The 18,510-nt window shown below is 46.6% G+C and overlaps 3 protein-coding genes across 3 annotated transcripts; 2 read left to right on the forward strand and 1 right to left on the reverse strand.

Annotated features, from left to right (window-relative positions):
* The first annotated feature begins 40 nt into the window (after window positions 1-40).
* Window positions 41-10,858, forward strand: unc45a (unc-45 myosin chaperone A). Its single transcript, XM_056599273.1, has 19 exons — window positions 41-203; window positions 412-604; window positions 1,331-1,506; window positions 1,614-1,703; window positions 1,963-2,130; window positions 2,604-2,772; window positions 3,152-3,322; window positions 3,936-4,107; window positions 4,585-4,885; window positions 5,148-5,242; window positions 5,953-6,094; window positions 6,747-6,887; window positions 7,395-7,522; window positions 8,066-8,132; window positions 8,227-8,340; window positions 8,427-8,542; window positions 8,938-9,055; window positions 9,367-9,522; window positions 9,894-10,858. The coding sequence occupies exons 1-19, from the start codon at window positions 180-182 to the stop codon at window positions 10,182-10,184; spliced, it is 2,832 nt and encodes a 943-aa protein (XP_056455248.1). The 5' UTR covers window positions 41-179; the 3' UTR covers window positions 10,185-10,858.
* A 26-nt stretch (window positions 10,859-10,884) lies between these two features.
* On the forward strand, window positions 10,885-16,163 carry LOC130389472 (RCC1 domain-containing protein 1-like). The gene is made up of 8 exons (XM_056599276.1): window positions 10,885-11,170; window positions 11,585-11,785; window positions 12,283-12,448; window positions 13,006-13,127; window positions 13,457-13,558; window positions 14,049-14,219; window positions 14,745-14,774; window positions 14,886-16,163. Exons 1-8 carry the CDS (start codon window positions 10,951-10,953, stop codon window positions 15,041-15,043), a joined length of 1,170 nt encoding a protein of 389 aa, XP_056455251.1. The 5' UTR covers window positions 10,885-10,950; the 3' UTR covers window positions 15,044-16,163.
* Window positions 14,774-17,854, reverse strand: LOC130389476 (calcium and integrin-binding protein 1-like). The gene is made up of 7 exons (XM_056599279.1): window positions 17,678-17,854; window positions 17,402-17,436; window positions 17,129-17,228; window positions 16,478-16,628; window positions 16,045-16,163; window positions 15,557-15,645; window positions 14,774-15,455 (listed from the first exon to the last, which is right to left on the reverse strand). Exons 1-7 carry the CDS (start codon window positions 17,726-17,728, stop codon window positions 15,434-15,436), a joined length of 567 nt encoding a protein of 188 aa, XP_056455254.1. The 5' UTR covers window positions 17,729-17,854; the 3' UTR covers window positions 14,774-15,433.
* Between the last annotated feature and the right edge of the window lie 656 nt (window positions 17,855-18,510).

Here is an 18,510-nt window from a genome sequence, read left to right on the forward strand (position 1 = left end):
TTACGGTAATGATGAGGGAGGATGTGGGCGTGGTTGCCTTCAAACGTCATCACCGTGCTCCAAGCAACCAGGAACTGGTGTTGTGATAAGAAGTTTTTCCCTCACGTAATCTTTAAATAACACTAAAAACGCACTGTTGCTTCTTTAGCCCGTTTTATATTTCGTTGATCGAATTAAAAATGAGCAACAAAGAGAAGGAGAAGGTAAGGAGAACACACAAAAGCATGCTATGTGAGGCAAGCCACTGCATACCATAGATGGAGTGGATCTATGGGTTTAGACCAGCGATCAGATCTCCTTAAATATACAAGATGCTGCTAATGAATAAATGGGATTCAGCACGATTGACGATGATTTCCTTTAAATTATCAAATCTCCGCATGGACATCTTTCCCTGTTAACGTTACCCAGGACCCTGCGACCCTGAAGGATGAGGGGAACACCCTTTTCAAGGCTGGGGACATGAAGGGTGCTGCCTGTTGTTACAGCAAGGCGATAAAGCTCAGCGATTGCAAGGCTGAAAGGGCTGTTCTGTATCGCAACCGCTCTGCATGCTACCTCAAACTCAAGGAGTACACCAAGGCAGAGGCTGATGCTTCTAAAGGTTGGTCTGACAAAAAAGTAACACTTTCCTAAAAAATTTGGATCTTATTAATAATTTTTAAAAAAAATTGGTAAAATTATCTTCAGAATCAGAGCATTCAACCAACTCTCTCATAGCAGGAGTACCCACACACCTGTCTTTTTAAGTCCACACATACAAGACCAAATGTACATCCACATCAATGCATATGGGTTGATGCTGATTCATAAGCTATAGATACCTGAATTCATGAAAAGATATTGTGTATATACAAACAAATATTAGTTTGCACAGTGATATATCTGGCAAAATCTATTTTGGTTAAAACACAAAATTGTTAAATGTTTAGATGACCAGAATGGTCCAACCTAAGTATTGGGACCGTATGGGAGAGCAGCCTTGCTTTACTGTGTCATCTCATTTCCATTACCGTTACATTCAGGGCATTTTGCAGACACTTTCATCCAAAGCGACTTACAATAAGTACATTTTTCAGAAGAAAGAGAAACAACAATATATCGTTTTCAGAACAGTAAGGATGTTTATAGAACCAAGTGCCAGGCAAGCACTAACAATCGCTAGGTTAACCCCTAAGTACTATTTGTATGTGCAAGGACGTACCAAATACAATAAGTGCGTAAGAGGGCTGGGAGGGTGGACGCGATGGGTAAGGGGGGAGGCTATGCAGAGTCTAGGTGATCTCTGAACAAGTCAGTCATGAGTCTTCCTCCTCCTCCTCCTCCTCAGCCCTGGACACAGACCCTGGTGACGTCAAGGCCCGGTTCCGGAGGGCCCAGGCCTGCCAGAAGCTGGGTCAGCTGAACCAAGCCTTCGAGGACTCCCAGAAGTGTGCCCAACTGGAGCCCAAGAACAGAGCTTTCCAAGACCTGCTGCGAGAGCTGGGTGCGCAGATCCAGCAGAAGGTGCGGAGGTGTTTCTCAGAGCAGTGAGCGGTGAAGGAGGAGGAGGAGGAGGAGATCTTGCAGGAGCTAACACTCGTTGTGGGGGGGGGGTCCTCATCTCTGTGTAGGCCAAGCAGATGAACTCCACGGACGCACGCGTGCAGCAGATGTTCTCCCTCCTCTTGGATGCGTCGGCGACCGACTCGGACCGACAGAAAGTAAGAGTTTAGTGTTTAGCATTTCCCTTCCCGACCATTAACCAACGTAGTTTAACCCCGTATTGTTGTGAGGTTCTTTGCCTATGTAGTAAATGAGCTAGTCTGGTGATGGTTTCGGTTTGGCGCATAGAGTTATACCACTCCCAATATTGGAGGAATTTCCGATACTTGAATCGGTATCGGAACACCTCTAGTTGAGGAAGCTATTTCACGGCCATTAATGACTCGAACAAAACCAATGACCCTGGGAACCGTCTAGGCGGCCCAGAACCTGGTGGTGCTGTCGCGGGAGGACGCCGGCGCCGAGCAGATCTTCCGTAACGACGGCGTGAAGCTGATCCAGAGGCTGCTGGAGTCCAAGCTGGAGGACATCCTGCTGTCGGCGCTCCGCACGCTGGTGGGCCTGTGCACGGGACACCAGTCCAGGGTGAGTCGTCTGCGTGTGTGCGGGTCGTTGCGTGGCGCCACAGTGTCTTCGACGAAAGGTCTGGGAAGACTGGGATGGAAATGGTAGAGGAGTGGGCGGAAGGTCACTCGGGTGGTTAGAGCGTGTTGGCTGGAAACCGGAAGGTTGCTAGTTCGATCTAGCATTCATACAGCGCTTTCCTAACCAGTGACCACTCAAAGCGCTTTAGAGTGTTGCCTAACATTCACCAATTCGTGCACACGTTCACACACCGACGGACGGTGACAACCATGCAAGGCAAAGCCAGCTCGTCGGGAGCAGTTAAGGTTAGGGGTCTTGCTCAGGGACACCTCGACATTAAGCTAGGAGAAGCCAGGGATCGACCTATCAACCTTCCGGTTACCAGCAAACCCGCTCTACCTCCTGAGCTACTTGCCGCCCAGATACAGTACAGAGCATCAACGAAAGGTCTCGCTGTCCCTCGCTCCTCCCAGACCATGGCCATCGTGAACGAGCTGGGCATGCAGCAGCTCTGTGGCGTCATGGGAACGGGGGCGTCTGCCGTCTCGCTGGCCGCCTGCCACCTGCTGCAGGTGATGTTCGAGGCTCTGACCCAGGACATGAGGAAGGACTTCAGAGGCAAGGACGAGGCCATGCTAGCTGGTGAGACCGGAGTCACATTAAATTGTCACATTCTCGTTCACATTCATTCAGTCTTTCTGAATATCTGATTAACATGGTGGTTCTCAATTTAGAACTTTTTATCGAAAACATACAACAATTATGTAAATCAATTAATATAATATATAGGAGCTGCATACATTTACATTAAGGGCTTTTAGCAGACGCTTTTATCCAAAACGACTTACAATAGGTGCATAAGTACATGGTTTTTGCATGTGAGAACTAAGAGATTGTTACACGTACGTTGGGTAGGGAAGGTTCCATAGTCCAACTCAAAGCCCTCCCCGCCCGTCCAGATGGGGGAGGAGCTGAAGGGTTCTATGGCTGCTGATTGATGGATGAGTGTTGGTGTTCTCAGAGCCGTCCAGAGAACTGCGTTCCATGCTACGCCACCTGCTGGATATGCTGCCCGCCACCGCCGTGTCCGGACCGGGCCGGGACAGCGCCATCAACCTCCTGGTGAAACAAGTACCGCGCAAATGCCAGAAGAACCCCGATAACTCGGTCACACTGTGGGTGATCGACCAGGGTACGACCCCCCCCCCCTTGCATACCTCCTGGAGGAAACACCAGACGCAGGCTTTAACTCAATGTCTTGTTGTTGTTTCTTTATATGAGTGTACAAAGTGACATTGCACATTGTTGATTGTTGATATTGAGTTGTGACAAATAAGTGTTGTGACTTCTACTCGCATTAGAGCACGAGTAGAAGTCATTAAGGGCCATCAAATGGCCTCCTCAACCAATATATAAGTGCAAAAAATACATACAGATACAATATTATATACACAGACAAAGTCTTGAGTCTCAAGTCCCAAGTGGCACGCACGTTAGGATTAGGGTTAAACAACGTTAGGAACTTCCTTTGCATGTTCCGAGGATTACGGTACATAAAGACATGTGACCCGGCATACAATTTAGAGACAACAGACGAGTAATAGACAACAGAGAGACGATAAGACAAATGATAATAGACATGCCAAGTCTGAAATATCCAGTACAATGGTCCGCTGAAAGTTGTCTGACTTTAAAGATGCATTCACGGCTGCATTCGTTTCAACCTATCCAAGGGATTCCTTCTTTAGCGGAATCACTAGTCTCCTTCTCACCGAGGGGTCTCGGGTGCTGGTCTGTCTCTGCAGGGCTGAAACAGATCCTGGAGGTGGCGGGGACGGTACCCGAGCTCGACCACGGCCCTGCGCTCACGGAGAACACCAACATGAGCTGCTCGGTGCTGCTGAGCAAGCTGTACGACGACCTGAAGAGCGACAAGGAGCGGGAGAACTTCAGCAAGCTCTGCGAGGATTACGTCCAGTGAGTTGGGAGACTGATGAATAGGGGTGGGACAAAATATCGATCCGGCGATATATCGTCACCCTTCGTCGTGCGATATGAGAATCGATACACTAGCGCCAACTATGGATATTTTTAGTATTTATTTTAAATGTCCTATATTTTTATTTTACCCTAACTGCTCCCTACGAGCTGGCTGTCGCCTTACATGTTTGGCCCCGCCGTCTGTGTGTGAATGTGTGAGTCGCTTTGGATAGAGGCTAAATGCCGTAAATGTAAATCTTTTGGAAAATTATATTTGTATAGCCCTTATTCGCAGGTACAGTCTCAAAGGGCTTAACAGGCCATATGTTGATGAAACCCCCCTGACCCTAGCCCCCATGAGGGCAAGAGAAAACAACTACTATTAATTAGCAAGGAAGAAATCTTGAGGAGGTACGTAGAGTGGGGGACCCCTGCGCTAGGGATGTGCAATGATTTTTTTTCCTTTCCGATCAGGCAGCACTTCAACCGGCCGGACTTGGAGAGCAAGCTGCGGGCGATCCAGAGTGCCTCCACCCTGCTGCAGGGGCCCAGCGACACGGGGAACCAGGCCCTGGAGGTCCCGGGCATGATGGACGCCGTCATCGCCCTGTGCGCCTCCAAGGACGTGAGCCACCAGCAGGTGGCGGTGGAGGCGCTCATCCACGCTTCGGGGAAGGCCAAGAGGGCGTCGTTCATCACGCCCAACGGGGTGGCGCTGCTCAAGGACCTCTACAAGAACAGCGAGAACGACCGCATACGCGTCAGGGCGCTGGTGGTACGTACGGAAACAACAGCAGTGTTAAGGTTAAGTCTGTGATCAAGCCCCGCCCATTTTTTTATCTGAGTTTTAACAGTTTATTTATCTTTATATTTATTCACATTAAGCAGACACGTTTTAGCTAATTTGCTATAGGTGAAGGGGTTGCAATGCACTGAGTCGAATCGATAAATTTAATCTTTACTTATTTACTTTAATAATTATAATGAGGAATCATTTATATGATTCATCATGACTTATTTAAATGGTTTCCATGCAGGGTCTGTGCAAGCTGGGCTCTGCTGGAGGGACAGACTTCAGCATGAAGCAGTTTGCAGAGGGGTCCACGGTCAAGCTCGCCAAGCAGTGCAGGAAGTAGGTCATCATGACCCAGTTTGGGTCTTTATTTGTATTCCCTACGCATCCACATTTGTACTCCTCCTATTGTGTGTGTGTGTGTGTGTATTGTGACTACGATGATGCAGCAAATACTGTCAATAATGTCTAGAGAGAAGGATAGAGATATTTAATTTCCAATTCAGGAATAAGATTGACTAACTCACTCCTATACCGACCATAACATCATTATATAATATATTTTTCATCCACATTTCTATTCTTTCCGTGCGTATCAACATATTTTCAATTAACTAAATCAATAAAGTACTCCCTTATCTTATTATATCATGTATATTAAAAAGACGCGAGTCCAGGGATTTTAAGGGTACCATCCCTCTCTCTCTCCCTGGTGGTTGTGTAACAACTCCCTTCTCTCTCTCCCAGGTGGTTGTGTAACAACTCCCTTCTGACTGTCTCTCTCTCCGGGGAGGTTGTGTAACGACTCCCTTCTCTCTCTCTCAGGTGGTTGTGTAACGACTCCCTTCTCTCTCTCAGGTGGTTGTGTAACGACTCCCTTCTCTCTCTCTCAGGTGGTTGTGTAACGACTCCCTTCTCTCTCTCAGGTGGTTGTGTAACGACTCCCTTCTGACTGTCTCTCTCCCAGGTGGTTTTGTAACGACTCCCTTCTGACTGTCTCTCTCCCAGGTGGTTGTGTAACGACTCCCTTCTGACTGTCTCTCTCCCAGGTGGTTGTGTAACGACGCCCTCCCGGCGACGTCCCGCCGCTGGTCCGTGGAAGGCCTGGCGTACCTCACCTTCGACGCAGACGTGAAGGAGGACCTCGTTGGAGACCGGAACGCTCTGCGGGCCATGTTCGAACTCGCTAAGGTCAGACACCGTTTCGTACTTTAATGCACCTTTTTATTCATTCACATTTTTATTCATTCTATTCACATTCAATTTAGGGAATTATTGCAGGCGGCATTTTGCACTTTGGTTAAATTGCAAGAGCTTGTTAACAGTATTTGATTGAGTTGAGTGGTACTTGAGTGACATGCGTTCGCAACGTTTATTTGGAGAACAAATCTGGTTTCAATATGGAGCGTAGGAAAGAATTTATTGAAGAATCTAATTTGTTTTTCATTCATTCATTCATTCATTCATTCATTCATTCATTCATTCATTCATAAACAGTCACTGTCTATGAACACTTTGGCTTTATTGTCTGAAGTTTAACCTTACCATCTGCTAGTAATGCAGTATTGTAAATTGTCATAATACTGTACTAATGTACTTTTATACTGTACGTTATACTGTGCCTACTTTCCATTTCACTGTAAACTTGTATGATTCTGACAAATACAACTCTTGAATCTTGAATTTAATAATAAGGCTTTGTTTGATTCATATTTTGCATTGATGTATTATATATTTAATGAAAACATATATTCCTTTTCCTCCTGTGGGATGCATAATACATCACCATATGATCCACCGTCGTGTCTGATAACTCTCCCCCCTCCCGCTCCTGCTCCTGCAGTCTGAGGACAAGACGGTGCTGTTCGCCGTGGGCTCCACACTGGTGAACTGCACCAACAGCTACGACGTGGAGAAGCCCGACCCGCAGATGTTGGAGCTGGCAAAATATGCAAAGCAGCACGTGCCCGAAGAGCACCCCAAGGTGCTCATTTAAAAACTATCCCGACCCCTCCTGCTTATAGATAGCATAGTCTTTGTCTTATATTCAGAGTTCATCCCTAGACCCTGCATAGCCTTAAACCCTTACCCCTTACCCTTACCCTAACCCTTACCCCACACCCCTATTCTGCACTTATTGTATGTTGTACGTCCTGGCACTTAATGTTCTCACTTATCGTATGTTGTACATCCTTGCACTTAAAAAAAGTACCAAGCATACCTAGCATCCTATCCTAGCTATCTTTGTTGTATACGGGGAATGAGTTAACCCAGCAATTGTTACAGCTTGAAACTTGGTTCTATCTTCTATGAACATCTTTACTGTAGCGATATTGTTGTTTCACCTTCTTCTGACAAATGTACTTATTGTAAGTCTCTGGATAAAGCTAAATTCCCTAGATGTAGTCTTCGTTTCCTGAAGTTCCACTAAAACACAGTCTCCTTGACTCTAACGTACTGCTGTTATGATGCTCCGTGTCGCCCGTGTCAGGACGAAGCCTCGTACGTAGAGAAGAGGCTGGGGAAGCTTCTAGAGGCCGGCGTGGTGTCTGCCCTGGTGTGCATGGTGAGGCACGAGAGCCCCGCACTCACCGAGTCCTGCCGGGAGTGCGTCGCGAGGTAGGCCCCACCTCTCTCCCCCTCCGAGAACAGGGCCATAACCAACAATGGGTTCAGTGTTGCTTCGCTCGCTTATCTTCTCATTGAGCTTCAGGGTCGTTTATTAAAGAAGATGTAATAAATAACGCCAAAATAATACCTCACTGTCAAAGCCTGGAAATGGATGGCTGTGTCTGTGCCAAGCAAAATAAACCCAGTGTGATAGAGTATTTCCTCTGGATCAAACACAACATTTTCCTGAAGCTGCAAACAAAACAGAATTTGGTGTTTTTTCCTGATAACGACTAAAGCAAACATCACAGTGATCCATCGATCACTGCTTGGTCTGTCAAGCGAGGAACTGACTCATCGTTTCAGCACAACTTGAGTGTTCTTTCTCTATGCAACCGAGTTCCACAGAACATCTTGTCTCAGAACATTCCTTCTCAGGAGAACTGTTCTCAGAACATCTTGTCTCAGAGCAACCCTTCTCGGGGTCATCTGTTCTCAGAACATCTTGTCTCGTCTAGGGACCACTCTCCTAACCGTCCCTTCTCACTTCAGGGCCTTCCTTGCGTTGGTGGATCGTCAGCAGGACCGAGGGGCTGTGGTGGCCCAGGGCGGAGGAAAGGTAGGGCTGACCCCGGGGCTGCATTGTACTGCCCGGGTGATAACCCTGAGACCGAACCGTAACGTATCGTCTCTGACCCCTCGCTGCTCCGCAGGCCCTGATACCGCTGGCGTCTGACAACACGGTGGTAGGAAAGGTCAAATCGGCACAAGCTCTGGCCAAGATCACCATCACATCCAACCCTGAGATCGCCTTCCCCGGAGAACGGGTAAGGACAAGACCTAATTGATCTCTCTCGCTCTCTCTCTCTCTCAATATTACAGTATAATACAACGATGTCTGTCTCTTCTTTAGATCTACGAGGTGGTCCGGCCCCTCATCAGCCTGCTGAGTTTGGAGTGCACCCTGCTGCAGAACTTTGAAGCTCTCATGGCGCTCACCAACCTGGCTGGCATCAGCGAGCGTCTCAGGTCAGCCACTAGGGGGAGCTCTTCGCTTACAGGACGGCAAGATGCCTGCATGTACCCGCAGCTGCAAGCGTGCGGTAGTATGTGAAAGGAGGAACAAAAATTGTGTCCTTTTTCACTTCCTCTTGATTTTTTTTAAGACATCTGCGTCGATTGAGCATTTTTGGTTTGCTTTAAATACTCCCACATCAACATTTACATCAACATTTACAGGGTGCTAAAATGTCCGATACCCTTTGCAGGTCAATAATAAAATGTTTTCATAATGAATTACTCATAATTACATTTATATTGTGAAATATAAGTGACCTTGCATACCAATTTTATTCTCCAGGACCACAGCAATAGAGGCGGCCATGCCATTACCATAAATAATAGAATAGTGTTGTGTTTTCCAGACAGAAAATGATCCAGGAGAAGGCTGTGCCCAAAATGGAGGGCTACATGTTTGAGGAGCATGAGCTGGTCCGTGCAGCCGCCACCGAGTGCATGTGTAACATGGTCCTCAGCACAGAGGTAAACACAACCTGTGTGTGTGTGTGTGTGTGTGTGTGTGTGTGTGTGTGTGTGTGTGTGTGTGTGTGTGTGTGTGTGTGTGTGTGTGTGTGTGTGTGTGTGTGTGTGTGTGTGTGTGTGTGTGTGTGGTGTGTGTGCCAAAGGTTGGCATCACAGCTCATGTCTCCTAAATGATCTGTTTGTGTTTCCTCACTTGCTGTGGATCTCACCCACCCTGTGTGTGTGTGTGTGTGTGTGTGTGTGTGTGTGTGTGTGTGTGTGTGTGTGTGTGTGTGTGTGTGTGTGTGTGTGTGTGTGTGTGTGCTCCTCAGGTGCAGCAGCTCTACCTGGCGACGGGGAACGACCGGCTGAAGCTGCTGGTGCTCTACAGTGGCGAGGAGGACGAGAGGCTGAGGCGTGCCGCCGCCGGGACCCTCGCCATGCTCACTGCCGAGCAGCCGGAGCTCTGCGCCCGCGTCCCCGCCACGGTGAGCGCATCACCTCCCGGTCCGACAGGAAGTGACCACTAGCCCCGCCCCCAATGTGGCCTGAGAGGCAGGGGCTTAGGGAGATTATGGAAATTAGAAAAATGCATTGGAAGGAAGTCGAGCCCGTTTTATTGGTGAAGCCCTCGGAAGGCCGTCGCAGTGATTAAAGGGCTTCATAATTCAACACACTTGACTTGCGTCCGGTGCCACACTGTTTGCACAACCCTTCACTCTGGCAAAGAAACAGTCTACTTTTTTAATTATCAATGATAATTGTTAAGCGCATTGTGTGGCCACTGTTTAGAAAAGCGCTGTATAAATGCAGTCCATTTAACATTTACCTTTCCGCCGTCTTGCCCCCCCCCCCTCAGACCACCCACTGGCTGGAGATCCTGCAGGCGCTGCTCCTCAGCGAGGTGGGCGACCTCCGCCACCGCGGCGTGGTCATCGCCCGCAACCTGATGACGGCCGAGCGGAGCCTGGCCGAGACGCTGATGGAGAGCGAGGCCCTGGAGATCCTCTCCGTGCTGGCCAAGGGGGGCGGCGACGGCACACCGGACCCCATCGCCAAGACGGCGCAGAGCTGCCTGGACAAGGCCATAGAGTACGGCATCATCCAGAGCAGCGGGGAGGCCGGGGCGGCCCGCATCGTAGAGGAGTGAGGGGTGTGTGTGTGTGTGTGTGTGTGTGTGTGTGTGTGTGTGTGTGTGTGTGTGTGTGTGTGTGTGTGTGTGTGTGTGTGTGTGTGTGTGTGTGTGTGTGTGTGTGTGTGTGTGTGTGTGTGTGTGTGTGTGTGTGTGTGGCAAAGATATGCTTTGTACCACATATTCTAACACGTGTGTGTCATCATTTAGAAATTGGCTTTTATTAGAAGCAGCCTGATGTGTCTTACACTACCTGCGATGTACTCTTACATTGTCGTCACCAAGAATGTTGGGATGGAAAAGTATACAAGTCTGGATGTTTTTATAATTATGTTCGCTATTTCATTCCAGAGAAAAAAATGTTGCTGGTTATTTCATTCCGTTGTACTTTAATCGATGTGCAACCAATTTTCACACACTTTCCTTTTTCAATGAACTCCTTCATCGGTTGCATTTATTTTTTGTATTGGAGCGCACAACCATTTCACTGCAGGTGTGTTTCTAACACAATATGACTGAAGATGTTTTTTCTATCTCTGCTGGGACATTCCTTTTATGTTGTAGTAGTCACCTTTTTTTATCAACTTTTAAAGTGCACATATATATAATGTATGATATTTAATTTCTATGATACCATACCAAAATTGATAATAAAATGACGTCCATGTCACATGACACTGTTCCTTCAATTTCAACGCATGCGCAGTGTGCAGCTATCGCCAGCGTTAGCAATGAGGTTCAACTTTCAAACACTCATGAGTATCCCAGTTGGCGCATTGTTTCAATGAACTGGTTCGGATTCGGCTTTAATGCTTTCGGGCAAATATCGGACCGCGGGAAACCATCACAAGGCGACGATGATGAACAAAGTTACACGTGTTTGACGCCGATACGTCTGAACCACCTGGGTGGCCGCGAGGAGGGAGCTGAGTGTCAACAGGGGCGCGTGGGGACAGATCAGCTGAGCGCGTGCTGGAGCCGCACGGCCTCGCTATGTTTACAAGGTGAGACTATGACGTCACATGACAGTTCACATGACTACATCTTCATGTATTTTCATAATCTATCAAATTACTACATGTGTTGTCATGTTATATAACATGATCCATTCATCTATATATGTTGTCATGTTATGTCACTTGACTACATCTACATATGTTGTCATGTTATGTCACATGACACACATCTACATGTGTTGTCATGTTATGTCACTTGACGACTACATCTTAATTTGCTGTCATGTTTTATCACCCGACAATGACGTGTGGTCACATGAAAAATACATGTACATGTGTCCTAATAATAGCACGTAGTTTGAATCTTTAGTTTGCATGCCCATTCTAGGAATCATACGGTTATACTTTTAATATTCTAAAGATATCCGAGTACTGACTTGGCTATTTCCCTCTCCATCGTAGACCAGGGTCGTGTGTTCTTATCGGGCTTCGGAGCCGACGAGAATGGAAGTCACATGAGTGCAAGCCTGGGCTGCCAGGACGCTTTGCTCGGGGAGCGATACCTCACCCTGGGGTTTAGAGACAGAGTGGAGTGCTGGGACGTCCAGCGCCGCGACCCGGCCCCGGCATGGAGCATGGAATCCCCGCCCGAGGAGGAAGCTGGTAATACTGTGTGTGGTTGTGGATGTGGATGTGGAGGATAGATGGTTGTAGCAGCCTCACCTGGCCCGAGTCAGACTGCATGGTTGTGACTCTGGGGCTGGATGAGGCTCCACACCTGTTGTGCATTGAGTAATCAGTATGCCCAGGTGAAACAAGCCATCACTACACACACACTCAGGGAGATCTCCTGCATCATCAGGCCATGGATCATTATCAGCAAACCTTAAAATAAACCGGCTTCAACACCACCACCCAGTGTGCTTTGTCTGGAGGAGCCCAGCAAAATCCACCTAGGTGGTTTTGCTCCATGCTGCCATACAGGAGATCTTCTTGACTGTGTGTAGTGGTGGCTGGTCCAACCTGTGTCCACTGATTCACTTAAACCAGCCACCATCAACACACAACCACAGCATCACTCATCCCATTTCAAACAAGACCAACGCCAATATTTCCTCGGAATCCTTGTGGATCTTTACCTTGTTTGTCACGTATTTCAGGGGCCTCCCGCCGGCTGCCGCTAGTCCCGGGGGGCTATATAGCCTCCAAACCGCCATTCTACCGGCCCCTGTCGCCCCAGTTGAAGGCTGTGAGCTTGGCCCTTGGGGCGGAGCATGCCATCCTTCTCAGCGGCTGTGGAACCGTGTATACCTGGGGAATAGGAAGGTATAGACACCTGTATCACAGCATAAAATGTCCTCCTTTTCCTTGAAATACAAGCTGTGTGTTGTATTGTTACACAGGTGTTTACGATTCAAAACGAAATGCACTGGAATGAATGTAGTTAAAGGGGGGGCCTTATGCCACAAGGTGTGTGTGTGATTTGCCGTGAGAGTCTGTTTGAACATCGTCTTTTCCTGTGTTTTGTGACATCGCTAGTGGGCGTGTCCAGCTAGATGTACGCTGGATAGATCCGTCTACCAGCCTACCAAGTAGACTGCAAATGTTGCTCATCTATCCATCATACGTCTAGGAACACACATACACAGGAAACGGCCTTTAATGGCTGATCACACTCAAAACTGTTTGCATAGTATCACCCCTTAAAAAATCACTTAACATATTTAATGTTTAATGAATATGTCTATTGTCTAGTTAAGTTGTATGTTATTATGAGTTATGTGTTGCTACCATGAGCTGATCTCCCAGAGGCCTGGCTGTGCGGTCATTACACCTCTGGATCAGACGTTATATTCCAAGTTTGTGTGACTGTTTATCACCAGCCACGGTCAGTTGGGCCACTCTGGATTGACCCCTGAGAAGGAGCCCAGGCCGGTGGAGGCCCTTTGGGGGGTCCCCATCGACTCTGTGTCTACAGGAGGCTGGCACTCTGCCTGTGTTAGTGGTGAGTCCTTAAAGGGTTAAGGTTTGTGGATACTCTGCACTCTGACCGTGGGCGTGTTAAAGGGGGGATGTTTTGCCAGGTGTGAGTGTGATTATTCATTACAAGCGGATTGCTTTCAGCCTAACTTGTGGGTGACTTTTGATAAAACAGTCATTTACATAAATGTAAATAAAAGCTTTACTGTTGACCGATTTACTACAATAAATATAAATACATACTAATAAAGAAATCCCAGGATGAGGTCTGTCATTTGCCTCTACACCGTTTGGCCACGGAATCTGTATTAGTATCGTTTTCTAAGCTAAGTTTTCTTATCGCTTACTTCACAGCTGGGGGCGACCTGTATGTCTGGGGCTGGAATGAGTCCGGCCAGCTCGGACTTCCTTCTCTAGCTATGCGAACAAGCCAAGAGCAGAAGAGGTTTAAAGGAAGTAAGTATTTCTTGGCAACTCATTCACCTTGACAGATATATTACTGTTACACCACCGCTGTGCTTGTGTACAAATGTCAGGTGGGGAATGGCGTTCTTTCATATGACAAATTTGCTGTCATATTATCGAAGTAAATGGTAAATGGACTGCATTTATGTAGCGCTTTTCTAACCAGTGGCCACTCAAAGCGCTTTACAATATTGCCCAACATTCACACACCGCTAGTTACACAGCAGTCAGGGTGAGGTGACTTGCTCAGGGACACCTCGACACTAAGAGGAGCCAGGAATCGAACCAGCAACCTTCTAGTTACCAGAACAACCCACTCTACCTCCTGAGCCACAGGCACCCCGAAGTCTGTTGCAATCTTTTTGCATGCAAGATTATTATTGGTTGATAGATGAGATGTCAGCGTGGCATGGATGATTTCAAACACGCGCTCAAATGAGTTTTCAGGGTGAAAGGATAATTTTCCCTCTTTATCCACCAGCTGCATCGTGCCAAGAGGCCGGCCCAGTGACCAGAGGAGAGGAGCAGAAGGAAGGGGAAAGCCAGGACGTGTTTATATCCATTCAGGCCTTCCCGGCCTTGCTGGACATCACTGAGTCATGTGACGTCGCCAAGGTCAGCTGTGGCTCGCGACACACCGCTGCGGTGACAAGTAAGACTTCTCTCTCTGTTCACAAACAGATTAACCCATGTTTTTAGTCATTGCACAATGTATAGTCTGCCTGTATCGGCACATTATGCGATCCTCTGCCAAATCCTAACCATCCCTGGTAGGAGATATGCTTCTTTGTGCATTCATTTACATTCCGGGCACTTAGCAGACGCTTTATCAAAAGCGACCTGAAGTAAGTACATTTGTCAGAAGACAGAGAAACAACAATCTATCGCTGTCAGTACAGTAAGGATGTTCATAGAAATAAGTGCCAAGCACTAACAATTGTTAGGTTAACCCATTCCCTGTTTACAACAAAGATAGCTAGGATTATAGTCTTTCTCGCGGTTTGTTCCCTGATATGAAGGGAGTTTTTGACCATGTCCCGTAATGGGACGTGGTACAATGTGGCCTGTAAAGTCATTTGATAGCAACTCTGATTCAGGGCTACACAAAAGAAATTGACTTGACGATACAAATACAATAGCCTTGATGTTGACGTCACATTTCCATTCAACATTTCAGCGACTGGTGATCTCTACACTTGGGGATGGGGTAAGAGTAAAACAATTCTCAAAATAGACGACATTTTTTAAATGGATGTAGGCTGAGTTTTACATTGTACTATGTTTTTTGTTTTTTTTCTGTTTCTCCGTCTGTTTTCAGGCGAGTACGGCCAGCTAGGTCACGGGACAGCATCGAGCTCAGACGAGCCTCATTGCGTGGACTTCTTCAGGCAGGAGGGCTTCAGGGTGGTTGATGTTGTCTGCGGGCCTTGGAACACTTTTGCCATGGCAACCAAGGAGGAAGTGGCGCATTGTTAAAATCACACACCTGTGGATTCTCCTTGGTGATAACAGACAATGGACCTCGAACTTTGGACCTCCAAGAATTGCATCAGCTGAAAATATCCTGTTTGTCAATTAAATACAAGGTTTACTTTTATAATTCAGTCGGCTTTCTCATGTAAAACTAGACGCATCCACATTGTTTAGGGAACTTTAATACACAAGTTTATTATTAGTTTGATAAGTAACGGTTAAAAATAGTACGATAAAAAAGATCTTTGCATTGCACAACATTGTACAGTAAAAAAATCACAGAAAAATAAATTAAGTATTTGCATGTTTAAAAACTGCCTAACATTATCGAAAAGGAACAAGTATAGAATTAGAATCACACAGTAGATCTGTTTCCAAAGCTCTTTCACATCTTCACAGCACAATCTTGAAAGAACTGTGGATACAAAAACGGATTATGAATCAGCATCAGGGGCAGCTAAGGAGGAACGGTATTGATGAGTAATATAAAGCATTGGGATGATAATGACATTTCACCTGACAAAATCTGGCGATCTGGAAATAACATGCTGGAACTCGGAGAGGTTCACCGTGCCGTCCTTGTCGATGTCAGACTCCTCCAGGATCTATGAAGTACGCAAAACCTCTAAACCACGGCTGCAGCAACACAATCGACCACCACACGAGTTGCTTGAATTATTCAGAGCACTTAGCAGAAGCTTTTATCCAAAGTAACTAACATTAAGTATATTTTTCAGAAGAAATAAAAAAAACAAATCGCTGTCGGTACAGTAAGGATGTTCATAGAACCCACTGCCAAGCACTAACAATCGCTAGGTTAACCCATTCCCTATACGCAACAAAGATAGCTTGGGTGAGATGCTACATAATGATGTGTGTGATTTTTATGTGCCGGGACGTACAACAAACAATAAGTAGGTACATTAAGTGCCAGGACGTAAAGAAGTGTGTAAAACGGATCACCTGGTTAATGAGCTTGGTAGTTTGAGCCTCAATTAACTCACATTGCTAATGAGCTGCTTCATCTCGTCCGGGGTGAGCCGGGTTTCGTCTGTCTCCCCGGTGAGGCAGTTCACCAGCTTCTCCAGGTCGTTTTCGTCCAGAGTGCCGTCATCGTCAAAATCTGACCAACAAACAAACCCACACAAATCATAGTTGTGAGTCATTCCGATACCGATACCAGTATCGGAAATTCCTCTGATTCTGCCTAAAATATATTATATAATAAAATGATTTATACAGTAAGTGAACAGACTATACATTGCTGTCTTCGAAAGAGAACCCTTCAATATAACAAGTGCTATTAGTAGTTACAATGCCAGATGCTGCATCTATATACTTGGTATCGGACGATACTCAAGAATCCGAATCAGTATCGGGAATGAAAGAATGGTATGGGAACATCTCTAACTTTCATAGCACCGATGAGATATTTACCAAAGATCCGGAAGGCGTAGTGGGACTTGATCTCCAGGGTGGCCGAGTCGCTGAAGGCACTCAGAAGGTCCAGGAAGTCCTCAAAGGTCAGACCGTCCCTTGACTCCGACGTCGAGAACACACGGACTATCCTCTCTCGGAAAGGGTTGGACTACGGTAGTGGATTGGAAACAAGTCCAAGGGTCAGTGGGACTCTACGAGAAACGCCAGAGAACTTCCTCTACGGTGACCGGAGTAGAACACCAACCTGGTTCATTAGTGTCAACTACCAGACATTTAACAAGCTAAGGGTCTGTTTGTGGAAGCATCTGAACACTATCTCTCATTAGTGATAATAACATGAAGTACAGTGTTTAGTTGGGCATTAGAATTAATAACATGAAGTACTTGGTCCACAGTGTTTTTAGTTAGGTTGCCGTATTTGGAAGCATCTGAACATTATCTCTCATTAGGGAATTTAACGTGAAGTATAGTGTTTAGTTGTGTCTTAGTATTAATAACATGAAATATTTGGTCCACTGTGTGTTTAGTTGGTTCTGTTGTGGAAGCATCTGAGCATTATCTCTCATTAGCATTAATAAAGTACAGTGTTTAGTTGTGTATGAGCATGAATAACATGAAGTACAGTGTAGCGTGTTGAGTTGGGTTTACCTTGAGTTCGGGCAGCGTGAGGATGGCCTCTGTCGGAGCCCTGGGGTCTGGAAGGTTTTTATCCTCTCTGGACAGCAGTTCAGTGAACCGCTTATGGGCACTAAATAAAAACAATAATTAGATGTCTTTAGTATAACGTTTATTCTCATGTCTTATTGACGCTATGTTTATCCATTCCTTACAACAATCGCATTGTAAGTGTGTATCAGGTGACAGGTCATTTAAGTGTGTGGCTGATATGAAAGTTGAGAGGACAGTCAGCGGGTCACTCACAGAAGAATCTCCTGCTTGGTCAGAAACGTCAACTCCTAGAAACGGAGAGAAACATTTCCATGAGGGACAACCCCTTGTTTTACAGCGCATTGGCTTCAATCAACCTACGAATGATCGAAACAACTTCACAACCACGCCGTAATATCAGTCGCAATGACGATAGACCACAACTCAAACCCAGACTATCGATGGGTTTCCTTAACTTTTAACAACTCATCCAGGGAACCATCGCCCCGAGAACCTTACGCCAGGGAGCGGCTCTTGAACGTTACTCACTTGGTACTCCGACAGCAGATCCTTCCCGAGGTGGCTGGCTGTGGCTCCCATGTTGGTGGATGTGATCGCAGAAGGCGATCTGTCTGTAATCAACTTGTAGCACCGACAGCTGGATCACCTTCTCTGAGTAATGCTGGCCGCTGACCCTCTCCTCTCTCTCTCTCTCTCTCTCTCTCCACTTCCTGGATCCGCGGCCCAGCATTTGCATGGCAGCGCCTCCAGTCCCCACCCACAGGTGACAACAACCCCCAACAGTTTTGCGCAATGGGATAAAGTTGCTAATGGATATTAGTTTTAATAGTAATACATTCAAGAAACTTTTTGGACTATTTGTGTGAAGTTGCATTCATATTTTTGGTTCTCCAGCAGTGTTTCTGTGGTCCTCATGCATAGTGGTTGGAGTGTGTTGTATGCCATCACCCGACATTTAGCGTCATTTAGTGTTTCTCACCGTTAAGTGCAAACGGTGAGAAATAGTGGATGGTGGATGCAGTGGCTGGTCGAAGAGTGTATCGCCCCTTTTATAAGGTTATGTGGGCATGTAGGCCATGGCCGCGGGGAGACAGAAATGCTGCTTATCCTGCAGTGTCTAATAAACGAATTTACAGAAATGAACAAAAAACATCACTGAAAATAGAATGCATCCGCGGCCCAGCAGGGGCATTCTATGCATTCTATGAAAAATGTCAAACTGACATTTTTCATTTCCATTTAATATTATATACAAACATCGAATGTTCCTCTTATTTAGTCCTTCTCTGTGTTTCGAGGCTACCGACAGGGGGCGCACAAACCTCGCATTTCTGTCCCCAAATTACATTACAAGTTCCTGT

This window comes from Gadus chalcogrammus, chromosome 9, assembly GCF_026213295.1.
Source record: "Gadus chalcogrammus isolate NIFS_2021 chromosome 9, NIFS_Gcha_1.0, whole genome shotgun sequence".
Taxonomy (NCBI): Eukaryota; Metazoa; Chordata; class Actinopteri; order Gadiformes; family Gadidae; genus Gadus; species Gadus chalcogrammus.